The sequence below is a fragment of the Pelodiscus sinensis genome, chromosome 11 (genome assembly GCF_049634645.1).
Source record: "Pelodiscus sinensis isolate JC-2024 chromosome 11, ASM4963464v1, whole genome shotgun sequence".
Taxonomy (NCBI): Eukaryota; Metazoa; Chordata; order Testudines; family Trionychidae; genus Pelodiscus; species Pelodiscus sinensis.
In genome coordinates, this window is record NC_134721.1 from 19,271,911 (window position 1) to 19,290,708 (window position 18,798).

Consider the following 18,798-nt stretch of genomic DNA (forward strand, 5'->3'; position numbering starts at 1 on the left):
TTTTTCTAATTCAAATGGCTAACTCAAAAGCAACTCTCTACTAACTCTGTCTTTTTAATAATGACTGCACAGTAAATGATACACCATGATCAAAGCAAGACCATACCCTCTCCTCCTTTAAATTCCTTCTCAAGACTATGAAGAAACCTGTTCCAGGTCGTGATTGGTGGGGGTGAGCGAGAGAGAGAATGACAAACAAAACAAAGCATGTTTGCATATAACAGTTGTATTTATTTTTGTGCTTTCCCTCCCACCTTAGTAAGTCAGTTATCGTCACAGATTTCAAACTCTTTGCCCATCTTGTGTTTTGTGCAGTGGTCAGGACACAGGCCCAGTCCTGATGCAGGTCTTTGGACACTACTGTAACATCTTCTTTTATTTGTTACTAAATGTACCCAATAAATGCCAAGAAAGGCACATCTGCCCAGTGTTTACAGTGTTTACATTCCAGGGGGTTTGAAATCAAGACTAATATTACTGAGAAAAGTTAAGCAGTTTTATTCAACAGGATGAGTCCACATCCAACCAGTGGCTTGATCTACATGGCATCATCAGCATACATGACAAAGGATCCAATCAGACATTCTAACCAAATGGCATTTTATCATACAGTACAGAGACAATATCCATAGGAGGGACAACAATCATTATACAAGGCAGTTTCCTAAGGTTTTCTGGCATGAACAAAAAACAGCCACTCAGAAGCAGGTCAGAATCGGGAGGTCTACTGACATACTGTGAAAACAGCAACACTGCTAGTAAAGAATATGGCCCAGGATTTACAAAAAGAACCTATCCAGGTATACTTCAGTCTAAGGAAGAAAAGTGCACTGTCATTATCATTAAAGGGACTGGCAATTACAATGGTCATTTAGGAGAGCCTGTAGAGAACCAATGTCAGCATGGGTGCAATTGCTTTTAAGTCAGCACCGTTAAATGCATCATTGGGTCAACAGAAAGACCACTCCATGAGCCTCTGGGGAAACAGGTCAAAGGATGGCTACCCTGCTGACTCCTTACTTCTGGGAGTTAGCAGCAGTAACTTCAATAGAGCAAAAGCAATTTGTTTTGTGGGAAGCAAAGACTCAGAGCAACTGAGGGATCTGATTCAAGACTTTTGAATGTTCTCTGCACAGCAGAGAATCAACTTCCCGTTAAAGAGTACCTTTCTGTCACCACCACTGGCCCGTCTTGGAGACTTGGGCTCTCTGTTATCTTTCCGTATTTTTACCAAATGAGTGAAACTTCATTGCTTGGAACAGTTTTCAAAATAAAAGGGTCCGACTGGATGGACATTTCCAGCTGCTGCTTTGACCAATACGAAGACTGTAAATTTCACAGTACCCTTAAGTGAACAGAACAGAGATCAAATTCAAGGCAACAGTCTATATAGAGGTACACATGATCAAGATGAAGTTACTCAAAATATGAGTAGGTTCCAGTTATGTTCCATAGCACAATGCAAGTGGTTTAAATTTTATGCTGAGCTAAACTACAGAAAAATATGTTTTTTAGATCTACAGTAGTTCTTTACAATGCAATTTGACTGTAATATTAAAATGGGGTCCTTTTAAAAATTGAATAAAATGTCTTTTTTTAAAGAGTTGAAAAGCAATACACCCATAGCACAATGTAACTGCACACAGGGCTGGTGACAGACTTCGTTGGAAGGAGTGGGACTTCAGGTAGGGCAGCCCACTGCCCAGACTGTGCCACACCTCCCCTACCCAGCCCTCAGCGCTGCGCAAACAGCACCACACAGGGCTCTGGCAGCCGGAGTCCTGGGCCCTTTCAAATCACTGAGTCCTAGGGGCAACTGCCTCTTGTGCCCCCAGCCACCCCATCGGTGGCCCTCAATGTACATATGAAATCATGATCTGTATACAGCTCTAAGTACATTAATTCCAAGCATTTGTTCCAGTGCTCAAAAGGCACTTAAAGATAAGAAAATAATAGCATTAAAAAACAAGGCAAAAATAAAAGGCAATAATTTAATGTAAAAAAGACACTGGAGTTTGTGCCATATCTTTTAAAGAGGGGAGGAAAAATAACTGAAGATGGTTTTGTTATTAAGTCATTGTTGAATATATATATACACATAAAGTCAGACTACCAAAGTGAGTGTTCTCCAGGAACTAAGTGGAAAAAATAACTGGCAATGATTATGCAACAACTGTGCAAAATGGGGGCCTTTCTCCTGCCCCAAAAGCACATTTGTTGATTCATTACTAGAACAGACCGACAGACCGTTTGAACATCAGCTGCCCATAATGACAAAGGCAATGACCTCAGGGTTAGGAAACAGGAAAAAATCATGAAGAAAAATAATCATCAACATGAATTAATTCTGATAATTACAAATGTCAACAATGTTAATAGATGAGTACGTAAACACCATTTCCTCAGGTAATACTATATTGAGGAACAATAGAATCACTACATACAGTACTTCCCCCCCCCCACACACACACTGTACACTGAAAGGTTAGGTTTGTGTTTTATTTTATTATTTTTTTACATTGAGCTATCTACTAAGTGCAAAGATTTGGTGAGTGGCATTGGCTTTCATCTAATTTTAACCTATTTTCTTTTTACAGTTTACATTTTAACAGTTACTTTCCAGCATTTAAGCAAGTACAGCAATATATAAATAGACTAGAACAGGCAAGAGACAGTTAAGAGAAGAGGATATGTGGAAGTGAAACATGCTTGTGCACTGGACACAGAATAAGAACGAACACCTAATCAGTTCCATTGGATCTGTGTGAAGATTCCTGTATATCCAGTCAAGTAAATGTAAATGTTACCTTGCACAAACTATAGGGCTTCCCATTGTTTTATGCACATAGGTAAGTTATGGATTGGACTCTCAAATGAGAAGTGCTAACATGATAAGATTCAAAGGGCTAGATCACCCCATCGGTCTTTTCCATCTGTCCAGTCTCTGACAGAAACATTGGATTGTTCAGCTGGAGATTTGAAAAATTCTGCGTTCAGTGGTGGCTCTTGAGGTGTCAGATAGAAAAGCAAAAGAACTTAAAAAACGTGACATGGGATGTTGAAAGAAGCTGAATGTTAATCTTTACTCCCAACCAGACAGCAAGGTTTGTTCACTTATTTTGCTGAATGACAGCTACTGTAGGAGAAATCAGATTAAGAAAAAGGAATTAAAGTGTGAAAAATGCTAGTGCAGCATCTGTGTGGAGTTTGAGAGACGCATCAAGATCTATTTGGGTTCAGATGACATATGATTTATGCAAATAACCAAAATTAAACCACAGGTCAACTGTATGAAAATATGGTCAAGAAGTAATACAAAAGTGATAAAAAGGAACATGGAGTGTCTTGTATTCAGTGATTAGAGAAGAGACTTAGTTATCAAAGTATCATGCATCTCCTAGTTCTTTCTGCATATTTTTCTCTAGGTTAAATGTTCAGAGGAAAAATAAAATGTAACTTCTTTTGCATAAACTCAAACTGCTGTATTATATAGTACAGTACAGAAAGTGCAAAATATCACCCCATCAGATCAGTTACGCGTCTGATATGGTCAAATATGGCTCATGCTTTTCATGCAAGAAGACAATCTGAATCAAGACCCTCTTGTACTGCTGTGCAACTTTAAATAAAGGAATGTTATCTTTTCAAAGCCTCCTTGCCTGTTTAGTCCCATTGTGTTAAGATGTCATTAGTAAATAAAAGGTCAATGAAAAGTTTCGATATTTTATAAGTTAGTCTATTTTTTACCACACGTTTCTTACTGGTCCTTGTCGTTTTGAAATCTTCAAGACAATCTAAGTTTTGTGATTTCTTTTTGTACACACCTAACACTGTGCTATGTCGTAGAGTAGGTATTTATACACTTAATCCCTATATATGAACTAAAGGAATAACATGTTTCATTTGGCTGTATCATATTCTGTACAACCTACTAGCTGTGTAACTGCAGCAAGATTCAGAGGTGAAACGAAGAAATCTTAGGACTGAATGTAAAGAAAAAGAAACCCACCTAGTTTGAGGAGAACTGTCACTAGATGCATTTCAATCTCTTCTCGGTAGGTCAAGTTGAGCAAAAAAATAGCCTGTCTTTTTTTCTTTTAATATCAACTACTGCAGAATAGAAATTCCAGGATTGATATTGTATTGCTTGATGCACAGTTGCTCCACACACGCACGCACAAGTATTCTCAAAACAAAACAAAATTAAAATCACCCAAATAAGTCTAGAGAGGAAATTTCAGGGCAAATTTCTGAGGTAAATCTACTAAAAAAAAATATTGAACTTTGTACACTTTATATATACTTCTACACAGATTGTATATTCTCCAGTGACAATACGCAGGACAGCCATCTTATTCTGCCATAGAGTTTTACTGCAATCTTGGTAAAACGCTTCTGTATGGATGTGTATTTCTATTATGAAATTGTTAGGCCTCAGGCCTATCCACGGGTTTCCCTACTGAACTTTTCTTCGGAGCATAATTCTTCTGTCTTTTCCTTTTAATGAATGAGGGTTTGCAGAGTTGCAGTTTCCACCCCAAAAATCCAGACCCTGACTTTTTCCACCCCTCAACTAAGAATCCCTTGCTGCAGAGCTACATGGTGCCGGATTTATCCGAAGAGCTATTGGGGAAAATCTTCTCTGTGGGTGTCACTGCAGGACTCCCCATTCCTGAACTGCTACTGCTGCTCGATCGGTGTTGAACCACTGGCCGGACTGGTCTCATGGGTGGAGGCCTAAGCTGAGCCCCAGCGAGCCGGGCTGAGAGGGCCGGTTTGAAAGTAGTCATCATTTCGGTGGTACTGCTGCTGCTGCGTCTCATGGCAGCATCAGGGTCTCGGATCATGATGGTGTGAAGTGGGCTGGCAGGTTCGGAGTTGACAGAGCCTCCCTGAGGATTCTTCATCGGCTCCAGGGTGTCAAGGACGACATCCGGAGCCTGCTTCACAGTGTTCTGTCTCTCCAGCTCACGCAGCTCATTCAGAGCAGTGCTCATGGTCTTCTCAATGTCCTGTCAATACAGGAAGCAAAAGCGTTAGTAGCATCCCTGAAGTTCAGTATTACTTGGGCTTTCCTGCACTTAACTCTGCCATCAAGTGGAGCTTTACCCCGTCTCGGCATCAGTGCAGTTGTTTTCTGCCTTACTATCACATGTGCCTTATAAGCCTGAGATCTGCTGAGCCTCTGCAACTGCACTGACACATGGTGCTGGTACTTACATCTTCTTGTGATCTGGCCACTTGAGAAGTAGATGCAAGCCCCAGATCCTGACCACAGGTAAGCACCACACATCTCTGAAATCCTGCACCTTTGATATCAATGGGTGTTTTGGCAACAATTTCAAAGGCAGCAAGCCCTGAATACTCCAATTGCAATGCAGAGTCTAGTGAAATTTCAGGGGAGGGAATTAATTTTTGCCTGCCTCCTTTATGCAGTTTGATGCAACATTGTTTATTCTATGATCTAAGTTATCATGCAGTGTTGCTGTGTTTCTAAGCAGTTACCAAGTGCTTCCCTAGAGATGGCTGCATTTCACTGATCAGAGATGCATCCCTTGCTGTATCAACTGTCACAGATATGTGGTAAGTCTTTACTGTCTAGCTTTTGGAAAGTTTGTTGTGATGTTGGATAGTGTTCAAAGCAGCAGCAGCAAGAGGAAATCACTCGTGTTAGGACCCAGATAGATTTTATTAAATATAATCAATTTGCAAAATTAGTTTTACTTTCACAGAGCCAGATCTTAAGGTGGTGTAAACTGACGTTGCTCCCTTGACTTTGGTAGAATTACTGTTTTATACCAGTTGACAATCAGGCCCATGATTTTAACATGGATTAAGAAAACCATTTTATATTTTGGTCTGTCCTTAGTAAGGATGTTAAATGTTGACTAATTGACTAATCGAATAGTTGATGCATTTTGCATCAACTATCCAATAAGTCGATAGGACAATTCCATCTTTGAAGTGTAGCAACAGCCCTAGGGTTATTGCTACATTCTAAAGGCGAAAACGCCATGTAGACACTAGCTGATCCCGGGCTCTACGTGGCGCTGCTGCTTTGAAATACCGGAAGGAGCCTGATGCTGGTCTCCCTGCACCGTTTCAAAGTGGCAGCATTGCAGGGAGTCTGGGGTCTGGCCCCAGGCTTCAAGCAGCGCTGCCTCTTTGAAGTACCCCTTCTTTCCCCACCCCTTGCTGCCTCTTTCTGATAGAGGAAGCGGGGAGGTGGAGGGAGAGCAACTAGTTGACTAGCCTGTTGACTATCTGATAGGCATTTGCTTACTGGATAGTTGACTAGTCCTTCACATCCCTAGTCCTTAGTTGTGGTCTGTCCCTCCCAGCAGTGTTTGCAACTCAGAGGGCCAACTAAGTTCCCTCAGCTACACAGGCACACAGGGCTGTGGCAGAGAGAGGCACCGCTCCCCCTCTAGCCCAGGTGCTGCTGTGAGGAGAGGGGGCTGGGGTGAGTCCCCTCTCCCCACTGCAGCCTGCACTCCAACACGTCATTCCCATCCCCCTCCAGCCAGAGCCTGTACGCCCAGATGGAGTCCATACCAAGCCTCTGCCCCAGCCATGAGCTTCCTCCATGCTGAACCATTCATCCCTGGCCCCATCCCTAGAGCCCGCAACCCAGCCAGAGACCTTACCACCCCACACCCTAACCCTCCGCCTGCTCCGCAACTGCTTGGTCCCACCCCTGCCACACATCGCCTCACTGGCGCCCATAATAAAATTCATTCTGCATATGCCTGGGGAAAATGGGAGGGAACGCTGGAGGGCCATTATCAGGAACTAGTGCATAAGAAGCAGAGTGTGTAACTGACAGAGGCAGATCAGTTGCCTCAGCCAAACAAACAGCCATGTGGGAAGTAAACAAAGAAAATCAAATCGCAGAGGAGGAAACGGGATTTGACTATTCTTTAAATACATTGTTAGCTGCACCTTTTGGTTTGTCACCACCCAGCAAACAATCGCAACAAGAAATATTCCCAAGCTGAAATATTCACCAGCCCACGCCCATGTGACCCCAGAGGGAAAACGCTGGTAGAAGAGCAGCCCCCAACTGCTCTAACTTGCTCCCGAGACTGACCTGGGCTCTCTGGAGGGCAAAGGTGGCACAAGGCACAGCTAAGCCAGACCTCAGAGCATTTCTGTGGAAGGTTCCGCTTTTCACTTCACCTCCACAGCCTGCTGTAGCTTGTTGCGTACCAATGCTCACGCCGCACTTCTTCCCACGTTGGGGATAATGGGCTCAAGTAGGAAAGTGCTAGGGTGGGGCTTTGTGAAGCAGACAAAGAGCTCTCCCTGGCATGGGCGGGATAACACTGTTTGACATGGTTCACTGCTTTGAAGGGCGAACGGGGCCAGCTGTGTGGAATACAAAGAGTCCCTATTTTCCTGAAGAAAAAGTATGCCTAGAATAAGGGTATTTACAACAAATCCATTACTGAGAACAAAAATATGCCATGTACCTTTAAAAATCATGCAGGGCGATGACTTAGGCTTGCGGTAGCAAAAGTGTCATAGTAACAAGGGAGCAACAAAAGGAACAACATGTCAGTGTCAGGCAACAGCCCCCACAGAAGAGACAGGTGTGAAAAGCTCAGGAAGTGCTTGCTCAAAATCAGACAGCTGCACCAAACCTCTGGACAAGCCAACCACCATCCTGCACAGAGGACGACGCAGAGTCTAGGCAAAGAAAAGGCTCCCCCACTCCTACTGTCTGGCTAACTGTACTGAAAGACTGCCCCACCATGCCAACTCCCTCTAACCCTAAGGCACAAGAGGCCCAATGGGCCACCGCCTTGCATTGGGCCACCACCCCTGACACCTGTTTAAGGTGGAGTTGCCCTGGTTGTGAGGTGGGTCTGCAGCTGACAGACCTCAGCTTCTGATTTCAAAAGATCTCCCAGGCTGGCTGGTATTTTGACGATCTCCATTAAGAGTTCCTCAGGATGTGTTGTTGGCAATTTAGGAAGCAGTAATGATTCAACACAGAACCCGCAGCATAATATACTGTTATGGGGCACCATGTCACTGGAGAGAACATTTTTTGGGTTAGATATAAAATGTGAGGTCCTGGCCACATATGGTTACTAATAAACCTAAAGTGCATTTTCCAAAGGCAGAGACATTAGCCCTGGGTATCTTGGCCAAATTCTTAATGAGGTAATTAAGTTATGTCTCATTAATGCCCTCTCCCCCCGCAAAAAAAAGTTCCAAATGAAGTCATTTTTACTTCCTGTCCATGAACAGCCATCACACTTCATCCCGCAGGTGGCTGCATTTCAGTGGCAGGTGAAAAGATTCCTCTAGATGATTGTGAAGAGCTTTGAGATGACAGGCACTCTGTACTGTAACCCGTCTCCACAGCACGTGGAGCCGTCTCAAAATCCTCTTACCTCTGCAAGTGCTTCTGCTTCCAGAGATTTCTGGTCACCAAGACTACTGTGCCGCGTAGACCCACAGGTCGATCTCAGTGGGTGGCCATCAGACAAGGCCTTCCTGTCTGGATAATTGATGCTGCCAGCACTGCCAAAAGTGGCCATTCTGCGCTTCTCTGGGCTCTCAATCCTGCCTCGATTGAGTGGTATTTTGTGGGGGCTGCTAGGACAGGCTGCTGCTCGAGGAGGGGTGTCTATACCAGGCCCCATTCCTCTTGGAGGACTATGGGTGTCCCCTCCACTCCGACGACGAGGGATGGCTGCTCCATCAGATCTCAACCTTACTCTGCAAAGAATGCATGGAGAGGCACTTAAATTAGATCATTATCTGGCATTTCAGATTTGATTGCATGCTGTGATATCCCCTTTGTATCAGCTGTGCAAGTCAAAACCCAGATCTTTCCAAAATGTGTACCACCCCTGTTAGCTTGGGTCTTCTCATGGTGAGAATGCCAAGAAGTGGCAACCAAAATATTTTGGGGGCTGTTTGAATGATGGAGTCATTTGGCTCCCTTAATTTAAACAAGGCATAAATGGTACTAGCTGTTCTCTGGCTCTTACTGAATTGTGAAATTCTAAATTTTCCTGCCCTAAAAGGTGTGTCATAGTCTATTTGTCTTTCACAGTATAACACCACCTTTGCTGTCATACAGAAGTGAATCAATTGCCCTACCGGCCCATTACTGCTCCGAATCCATAGTCTGGAATATGATCTATTGGAGACTGGATGTCATTCTTTGATGAGGCTTTATCATCCAGCAAGGGTCCACTGCTTGCCTCGCTGTCTGCTTTCTGACTCAAACTGTCGGAGAATGCATCATCCCTATGAAAAATGAAACCCTGGATCAGGCAGGTAGATAACAGAATGCCTCACACACAGAAGAAGATTCTTAGACCCTTAGCATTTTCATACCTTGGGAATCCTAATGCATCTGCTCGAACCGGGGTGTGTGAGGGGGGTAATAATATTCATTAGCACCCAACAAGGAGAGAGTGGGGTCTGGTGCAAGGAAAGGAGACTGGAAGTCTGAACTTTGGAATTCCAGTCTCGGCTCTGTCACGGATTGTGTGTGTCATTTGGGGCAAGTTCCTAAACTAGAAGTGATCCCAGTCGAAATTTTAGCCTGAACACCCTCCAACCAAATCCAAAATTAACAATGATCTGAACCCCAAACCCAAGATCCAAATTCCCCTCAAGTTAGAGGAAGTTTGACTCTAAGCTCCATGCCTCAGGCCTATCTCTACAAGCCTCCCTGTGACTCAGTTTACATATTTATAATGCAGTCCTATTCCCCAGGAGCATGGTGAGATGTAAGGATGGAGTGTTTGTAAGGGGCGCTGGGATCCCGGGATTAAAGATCATCTAGGTGCAGCGTGAGCCTCAAAGATACAAGCCAATGATGTAATGCCAATTTACACCTGCTAAGGCGCTAATAGTGCGTCTAGATTGCTCAACTCTGCTCCTTTATGGATGATGTATTTCAAATCTCTTGCAACTTTACTAATTGTTTAGGTACTGTTGTATCCTGAATAAGCAGCAGCATCTGGCCCAGTAACAGGAGAAAGGTGCATGTGACCCGCTAGAAATCTGCCAAGGAGACAAAAAATAAACTTAGCATGTGGCCCACTTCAGTTATTGGCCATCCCATAGAAGGTACAAATAACTTCATGCTACAGTTGAACCTCTCTAGTCTAGCACTCTCTGGTCTGGCAACATCCATAGTCTGACATGATTTTAGTTAGCCAGATGGCCACCTATCATGGGGGTGACCAGGTTTCCCACAGACCCATAAAGTTTTCTTACAGCCACCAGTCCTGGCTCTCAGTGTTCTGTGCTGTTATTTAGCTCTAATTTACCCCTAAATGTCTTCTAAGAGCCCGGTACACAGTGGCAGTGTTGAGAATACTGCTAGACAATACTGACCTTCTGCGGTTTGGATAAATCTCTGGTTCAGCAATGGTCAGGTCCTGAGGGTGCCGGAGTAGAGATTCAACTTGTTGTTACTTATGAAACTGGGGAGCAGTACAGGAGAGTGGACGGGCAGCCTAACTGTTCAGGTAGGTAGGCAGAAGAGCCTTTCATGGTAAGAAACCCAACCCCTCAAATGTGTGCTTTCCTGAAAGGCTCAACTGGCAACATGACATGAACAGAGTCCCAGGACTTTCGCACCTAGGCTATGCCTACACTAGCGGGTTCTTGCACAAGAAGGGCCATTCTTCCACAGAGTGTCCACACTGCCCACCCGCTCTTGCGCAAGAAGATTTACAGTACGGCGTTGGAAGAGAGGGCTTCTTGCGCAATAGCTATTCTCTTTTCTAACAGGTGCAAACTCTCGCTCAAGAGGGCAGTGTGGACACGCGGCAGGGGTTTCTTGCGCAAGGAAGCCCTGTGGCTAAAATGGCCATCAGAGCTTTCTTGCACAAGAAAGTGTCCACACTGCCATGGATGCTCTTGCGCAAAAGCACATGGCAGTGTGGACATGTTCTTGCACAAGAGTTCTTGCACAAGAACCCTTGCGCGAGATGTTCTTGTGCAAGAATCCGCCAGTGTAGACATACCCCTCTACCCTCAGCAGCTGAGGGTGCACTGGACGGCTGAGACTTGGCGCTTGGGCTGTTCTGCATCATGTGATAGTCACTGGCCATTTTGAGCCTGACGCAAAGTCCACTAAGCTGGCAGAAAGATTTCAGTTGGCTTGAGGACAGGCTCACAGCAAACGCTGTTTTGGTTCTTCTGCCACCAGGCGAGCTCTGTATCTACCATGCCTTTGGTGTCTGTATTAGCCTCTTCCCTAAAATTTCCTACCCAAATTCTACTGTGCAATGGCTGCTGGCACTTCAATGACAGTGTCATCTGAACACCTCCTGTACCCAGAGCTCAAACTCTATGTAAGTTAGAGCAGTTCTCGTGGCTTTTTCTCAGCTGCCAATGGGCCACTCTGGTTTCAGTAGATGGAGCATGCACATATCCTCCTGCCTCCGACATGTTCCTGTGCCAGGGTATCCGAGGAGGGGCTGGCAAAGAACTGCCTGCAGCTCTCTGTGCTGCATAGGTAACACCAGTGCACCAGGGGAATTCCTAGCTCAGAGAATGTGATGGGGGTGGTGCAAAGGGGCTGGAACACAATTGAGAACTGGATGACTTTGAATGTTTAATCCTCACTGGAATGTGGGTGAGCAGGAAGGAGTCAGATTAAAACAGAAGAGCAGGATGAAGGCTGTGTGAGTTGCTGAAAGGCCTGTGCCCCAAGGAACTGCTGCTCACTCCTGTGAGAAATCCAGCTGGGAACAGAGAAGCCCCCTGGCTGTCCTCGAGGGCCCAGAGCTGCAAAGTGCTCAGGATCTTCAATGCCCACTGCAGCCACATTGCAAAAGGAACTCGGGTGCTGCCAGCATCGAGCCTCAAGTTTCTGATAAAGGCCTCAAGGAGCCATTCCCTGTAAATCCTGCCCAGCCTATTTCTTGGCAAGGAAATGCCCTGCAAGGGTTGTCCACACACAGATTTATGTCACACAGTCTTTACGGCAAAAAATAAATGTCAGCTGATGGACAAAAATGCTGCATGATATTTACTAGGATTTTTTTTCTGGATTCCTCCTATTTCAGACCCCAGTGAGCATATCTATGCTAGGAACAGGTTTCATTGTAAAAATCAGACACATAACATAAATTGCAACACATACTGATTTGTATTTATTATACTGTGCAGATAAATTGGCCTCCAATACTGTCTGGTTAACAGTTTACATAATGAAAATAAAGGTGCTCTGATTTATTATTCAGAGAATTATTGGATGCAAAACAATTCAACCGTGTGTGTCAGAAATTGCCTGTCTATACTGCTGACTAAGTCCTCTCTTGTATTCAGCGCTACAGTGCGGAAAGAGACACCCTCTGGATTAATAAATGCCACTAAAGCAAAGAAAAAGGTGCGAAAAGAAAATGCATTTCCAATCAAAGCTGGGAAGAATTCTCAATACAAACAAAAAGACATTTTAAAATGTTACCAAGTGACTTAGGTGCCTACATCTCATTTTCAAAAGTGACTTGGGCACTGAGGAGAGGTTTCTTTGGCTTCTAAATGCCTGGGTTGCTCTTAAAAACAGACTATGAGGGAGTGGAGAAAGGAAGGCCCGGCATCACAGAGGCTAAAGAAAGCCTCTGGGCCCAGCTAGCCCTGCTCTGCTTTACATGCAGTCAATGCCAGGATTGGAGGAAGGAGAAAAGGAAGGAGTCTGGCTCAGTTAGAGGTTGATTAGCCAGGAGGCAGGAGTCTGGTTCAGCAGTCTTCAGGACTTGCTTGGCAGCCACGGGAGCAAATAACCCCCCAACCCTATTCCTCTGGGAAAAGGGGAGAATCTACTGAGAAATCCCAGCTAAGGGGAATCTGGACTCTTAGGGCCAGGCTCCAATCTTAAGGACTTGACTAGGCAGTTGTTCGGAATTCCTGGACTAGGAGCTCTGAGGGGATAGGGAGCCCAAACACCCCCCTTTTCGCCTGCTCATTTGGCAACCTAGCCACTAGGCTACACAGCTGCCAGGGACCTAGCCAAGGGATTTACATGTTTTTGAACATTTTGCATCGAACTCTCAACACAAATTAAGGGGAGAAAAAACTTACATTTCATTCAGCGAATGAAGTTTATAAATTCCTTGCTTAAGAGACATGGATTAGTGGTTAGTGCACAGGACCAAGAGCCAGAAGTTCCCGAGATATAATTCTGGCTCCGATACTAGACGACCCCTCTATCTCAGTTTCACAATCTGTGTGAGATTGACACCCACTTACCTTCATCCAAGTGTTTTTGTGTGATTAGTCAATGTTTGTGCAGTGTTTTGAAAATGAGCAGATCTACAAGTATTGTTACTCATGATGACTTTGATTTCTTTGGAAAATGCTGCTTGAATCGAGTCAATATTTAATGCCCGAAACCAAGAGTTTCTGAAATAGGAGCCTACCATTACTTTTATTAGCTATGATTTTCAAATGAGCTGAAAGAAGTAGGTTCCCAAATGTCACTGAAATTCAGCGAGGCATTTAACTCCCTTAGATTCCTTTGGAAATAGTGGCCCTATGTCCGTATTTTAGGCACTTAAGTAAATGGAGTGTGCAGACCTAGTAGTTCCCCAGGACTTTGTTTCTTTCACAAATAGCTTAAATCAAAGCTTTTGAAAATCAGGGGGGTGTTGCGGTCAGCCCACAAGCTCTCAGTGAACTGCACAGCACTTTCGAAAAAACAGGCTCCTAATGTAGGTCACTAAATAAGGCCACAGAAGTCTAACTTTAGGCACATCATATTGACATTCTTGCCCCCGCGTCAACTGCCCACTCACATGTCTTGTACAACTATGTACTGATGTGGGATGAGACCATCCACACCGTTATGGCGCCCTTCCCACCAGTCTTCTGATGCACGATGGTACAAGAGGAGCGAGGCTCCTTTCTTAAAGGAGAGCTCCCGCAGGGACCGGCCAATGTAGTCAAACTTCGCTATTGCTTCAATCTGTTCCACTTCTGAAAAAGAGGGAGAGAGAGAGAAAACAAAGCAAATATAAGTGCACTCTACTCAGAAACCTCCCAGATACTCTGAGCCCCATCAGATGCATCTCACTCACAGGACGTGGATAGCTTTTGCTACTAAGTTCCCTCTGTGCTCCCTGACAACATTTGCTATTAAGTTCTGTTCAGCTTTCTGAGATCACTACATTCTCATTCGTTTCCCAGACTTCCCCGCAAGGGGAAGCAAAGAAAAGCAACAAAGTGAATGAGAAGTAGCTAAAATTTTATTACAGGTTAAGTGATGTTCCCATTTGTGCCACCATATTTATTCACTGCCACTCATATTTATAAAGTCCTTTCCTTTAGTTATGGATTTTTGTAAATTTCACTCACATTCTGTGATTAAATCACCACTCGGCTACTGCTTCAGATTAGATTTCACCCCCTTTATTCTGGAGGTAGTTTGGTCTGAATTATTAATGAATTGCAAATACTCTCTGAGGATTCCCATCAGGAGGGTGAATTCTAGGCCTGGGCTATGCCGGTATCCACCATCCTTCATCAAATCACTCCTCTAGACTTCCCACCGCTACTCTGTCACACCCCACCTCTTCCAATTTCAGCATCCCCGTTCATCAGCTAGTTAAGAATCAGCATCTACGTGCCAGATTTTTGAAAGAGCTCATCTGCCAGTACAGCACCAGAATTAAGCAGCTGGATTTCCAAAATGCACAGCAGTCCTGGAGTGCTTCTGAAAATACAGCCCAGCAGGTGCCGGGAGGAGAGGCTGGGAGCTCAGCACTTTTGCAAAGCTGGCTCCAATTGTGGATGCTGAGCAGTAATTCTCTGGAAAAGCAGGTTTTGCAAGAGCAAGGCAGAGACCACATCTCCCTCAGGACTGGGAGAGCGATAGACTGCACAGGGCATTGCTTAAAGCAGTTTATCAAATTAACACTAAATGCAAATTAGTGGATTTCGGCAGCAGCGTGTCGCCACTCGGTCCACTATCAAGGAGACTAGTGGGTGCCAGCAAGAGAATGGTTAATAGGGCTTGATTTTCTTAGACACATGCCTCTCGTTGTTCAGCCCTGCCAGCAATGTAGTAAAATGGGGACCAACAGGGGCAGCAGCAAAGCTGAAGAGGGGAAATTAGCCTTGCTCTTTCAGATCTGCCCCATTCTCATGGCAACTTCCTTCATTCCATCTGTCATCTCTTTGAACTGCAGGCTCAGCACCTGGTGGTAGTCAGGATCTGACCCACCCTTCTGCTTAGCAACAAAGTATGAATGGGGCAGGAAGCACTAGGCCAGGGGAATCTGCAAGATAGTGACAAAATCCCCGATATTCTCTCTCTGGTGACGCAGTACACCATTGTCTGAAGTGTTCCTTTGTGCTAGATCGGTTACCCTGGGATACATATTTTCACTCAATACAAATGATGTGACATTTGGGACTATTACAGGGGGGCAGGAGCAGATCAATGGAGAAAGCTCAGTGGAGAAACATAATAGGAGAGGCTATCCGAGGAACTGTCAGGGCCCTGATAAAATATTGAGCTTCTCAGCAGGGAGCCGTGCATGAGGTAGAGAGAGAGACAGAGTATGTAAATTCATAAAATAAAGCCACTCTTCTTCTCCACACTTGCATCTCAGTTAATCACCCAGAAACTCCAATCAGAACTATTAATGTGACCATCCAAGCATAAAATTGGCTAAATGGCAGCTTGCTCTCCTTCACCTTCGAGTCATGTTAGCTTCAGTTTGCTGCTAACACTGAAAAACATGGAGTAACTTTTGCATCAGAGACCCATTTTCAATAGTCTGAATTATCATCTCCTTCCCGCCCCTTGGGCCATCTTTTTACAGACCACCAAATTACGGCCCCTTATGCCATTTCCACAGCAAGTGTCAGAAAGGCAAGAGGAGTAGAAGAACTCAATGGAAATAACAGCAATACAGAAAGTAAACAACACGTATGCATAGTAGCGCATCATGCAAATTTGAAAGTGCACTTTCATTCTGCAAAATAATTCAATTAAAAAGGCATCTGGGATTCTAGGTTTATCATCTCTCAATGATCCCAAGACAAATTTGTTTCCTTTGCCTATACTGTATTATTTTTCTAAAAAGTCACAGCTGCAGATGAAAGCTGGATATGGAAAATACACTGGACTCTTTCTGGTTTGTGCATCACAACTAGAAACTAAAGGGTCTGCCCTCATGGTCACCTTAGTGATGTCCTTACAATCAGCGTATCTTGCAGAGATTTTACTGAGGGTATAACTAGGCCCTGCATGTGGAACACAGTTAACAAGTCTGCCGCCAGAAAAGAATCTGACACCTCCCATAACTATCTCCACTCCCAGGGTCTGAAAGGAGACAGAGGAAGTTCAGGTTTATTTGTGCCACTCACGAAAGCAGGCCTGATTGTGAGCCAACAGAGGGAGCACATCTTTTGAATAAGCACAGCCCCATTTTGGCTAAGATTTCTGTCCACTGTTGGGCTGCAGGGTGGGCATGACCCACAGCCGACTGACAGCTACTGAAAGATTCTCACTGATTCCTTCAGGGTTTAGATCAGTGCCTTTAAATTCATGATTCTTCCTGTCGTCTGTGTAAGAACATGGAGGTGAATGCAAAGTGGGTCCCAAATACCTTACGCTGCACTTAATGGTCATTTTCACCCAGCAAATCACAGGTGCTCTTTCACCCCCCCACTCACATATCCAGCAGGTGGTGACTGTATTGTAAAAATAGGGGCCAGGACCCAGCCTGGTCACCTCAATTCCAAATTAAAAAGAAGAGAGCTCACTGCTGGGATTAGTGGGACTCCAAGAGGCCATTCTGAATGCATTGCTTTAAAGCTCTCGCAATAACATGGGAAGAGACTGAAAAGTAGCCTGAGGCATCCCCCCACTGCCGGGAATCTATGCTGACGAGGGTCCTCTAAAGGAGAGTGTTCATTAAGATGCAGTGTGTCTGACAGTGCATGTGCAACATCTTCCCCCCTAAACAGCCATATGGTAGTCCACACTAATTTGATTAGGCGCAAAAGACACGTTGCTTTCCTGCATGCTTGTTCCCCTGGCTCTTCCTACTCAGACTCAATTTTCCGCTGTTTATGTCGACACTCACCGTCGTCACTCGTGTGTGGCTCTGTGCCGTTGTCATGGTCCACTTCATCAATGGTGCCCGGCTCACTGTGGGGGCTGTCACTAGCATTGAACAGGTGAGGGGAAAAAAACCCACAAATGCAGTTTAAGAAACTAGAATTAGATTTTGCTTGCAGATGACACAGTGAAAACAAGCTCTTGGGGCAAAATTCTGACCCTGCCGAAATGCATGGGAGTTGTGACTTAGAGGGGTCAGGATTTCACCCTTGGTCTGATTTAAATCATGGCACTTCTCTGAGCTTGCTCTCAACTGGAGAGACCCATTTGATGAGCTTCATACACACAGGGCCTTAATCTCCACTGCCCTGCACCTCCTGCCATCACTTACACCTATGCAAAGCAGGGGGCAAAACAAGTTCTCATTCTCTCACTCATTTCACATTCATTCTACAGGCATTCATGGCAACAGGAGATGCAAATCAGAGGCGGATTAGGCCCACAGGAATAAATGAAACACCTTGAACATTAGGGACCTTGATCTGGAATTCTGGGTGAGCCCATTTTAAAGACACCGACTCACTAAAACTTCAGATTCAAATCCAGGTTTGGATTTCAAGTATCCCCAAAATTCCTGTGTGTTGACTACTGAGATCTTTGTTTGAGCCTGTCTTTATGTCTTATAGTTTCCAGACTTCATTGTGAACATTAAAAGGGCTATTTGTACAGCAGAAAAACTGTGACGTAAATCTTGCCCATTCCTGATCAGCAGAAATCTGAAGTGAAAACTCCCACTGAAGCAAGTGTTCCTTTTTAATACTGATGAAGCATATATAGAGATGAGTCCCAAGCAGAACATTGGCTTCATAATCTTGAGTCCATGGAAGTTTTGTATGAGTAACAACTGAGTAAAGAACTATGAATTCCCAGTTCAAGAGAAATTTGGTCACAACTATTGACCTAAAATTCAGCTTTTGTATTAACAAACTTCCATGAAGTCTAAGACCTAGAGAAGGTTTGTCTAGCATAAATGCCAATACATTTTTTAAAAAAAAACAACAACTGTTGTCCTGCATCTATCACAATGCTTTGCAGCACTGAACTAATGCAGGAAGACTAGAAAAGGAAATTGAACATAAGCAGACTTTGTCCATCGTCATTAGCAAATCTGAAAGAAATGCAAAAGCTGTGTAATGTCAGAAAAGCAAAGCAAATTTGTAAAATTCTCTTAGTTTTACTAATCGTAGGTGTTATAGTAAAAGAAGGGTGGGGAACCTCCAGCCTACAGGCTGCATGCACTTCCTCAGGGTTAGCTGCTGGCGGGCTGGTTTGTTTGCTGAGTGTCTGCAGGCACAGAGCCCTGCAGCTCCCTGTTAATGTGTTCAACATTGCCAGCCAATGGGAACTTTGGGAAGTGGTGGCCTAGCCTGCAGGTTCCCCACCCCTGCAGCAGAACCTCAATTTTGGAACCACCAATTGTATACACGTATGACCGGCTATACAAACCATTCTCTCAACAAGGATGTGGGAAAGCGATGCTGATGAAGAACAAGTCGATATTCCAAAGCCATCAATGCACTGAAAAAGGCTTTGGAGTGGATGGAGGGACAAAAGGAAAGTGCCACAGTGCACCACACTGCAACTTAGGCATTATACCAACTGTAATTGTGAGATGATCTATTTCATGAACTTTGTGAGTTTATGAACTCCTCCGTTCCCAGTGAGCTGTCAGGCAGGGTTTCTAT

The 18,798-nt window shown here is 44.5% G+C and overlaps 1 protein-coding gene across 6 annotated transcripts in view; it reads right to left on the reverse strand.

Moving 5' to 3' along the window:
- Window positions 1–482: 482 nt before the first annotated feature.
- The window catches only part of SRGAP3 (SLIT-ROBO Rho GTPase activating protein 3), a 266,808-nt gene continuing 248,492 nt past the window's right edge, over window positions 483–18,798 (reverse strand). For 5 of the 6 annotated variants that reach the window (XM_075938720.1, XM_075938717.1, XM_075938718.1 and 2 more), the window contains 5 exons: window positions 17,079–17,158; window positions 13,779–13,959; window positions 9,118–9,267; window positions 8,403–8,730; window positions 483–5,012 (listed from right to left, as the gene is read on the reverse strand). In XM_075938720.1, coding sequence (XP_075794835.1) covers window positions 4,596–5,012; window positions 8,403–8,730; window positions 9,118–9,267; window positions 13,779–13,959; window positions 17,079–17,158 — 1,156 coding nt within the window. In that variant the 3' untranslated portion in view covers window positions 483–4,595. The remainder of the gene's footprint in view (window positions 5,013–8,402; window positions 8,731–9,117; window positions 9,268–13,778; window positions 13,960–17,078; window positions 17,159–18,798) is intronic. The other variant, XR_012906465.1, reaches the window with a different exon arrangement.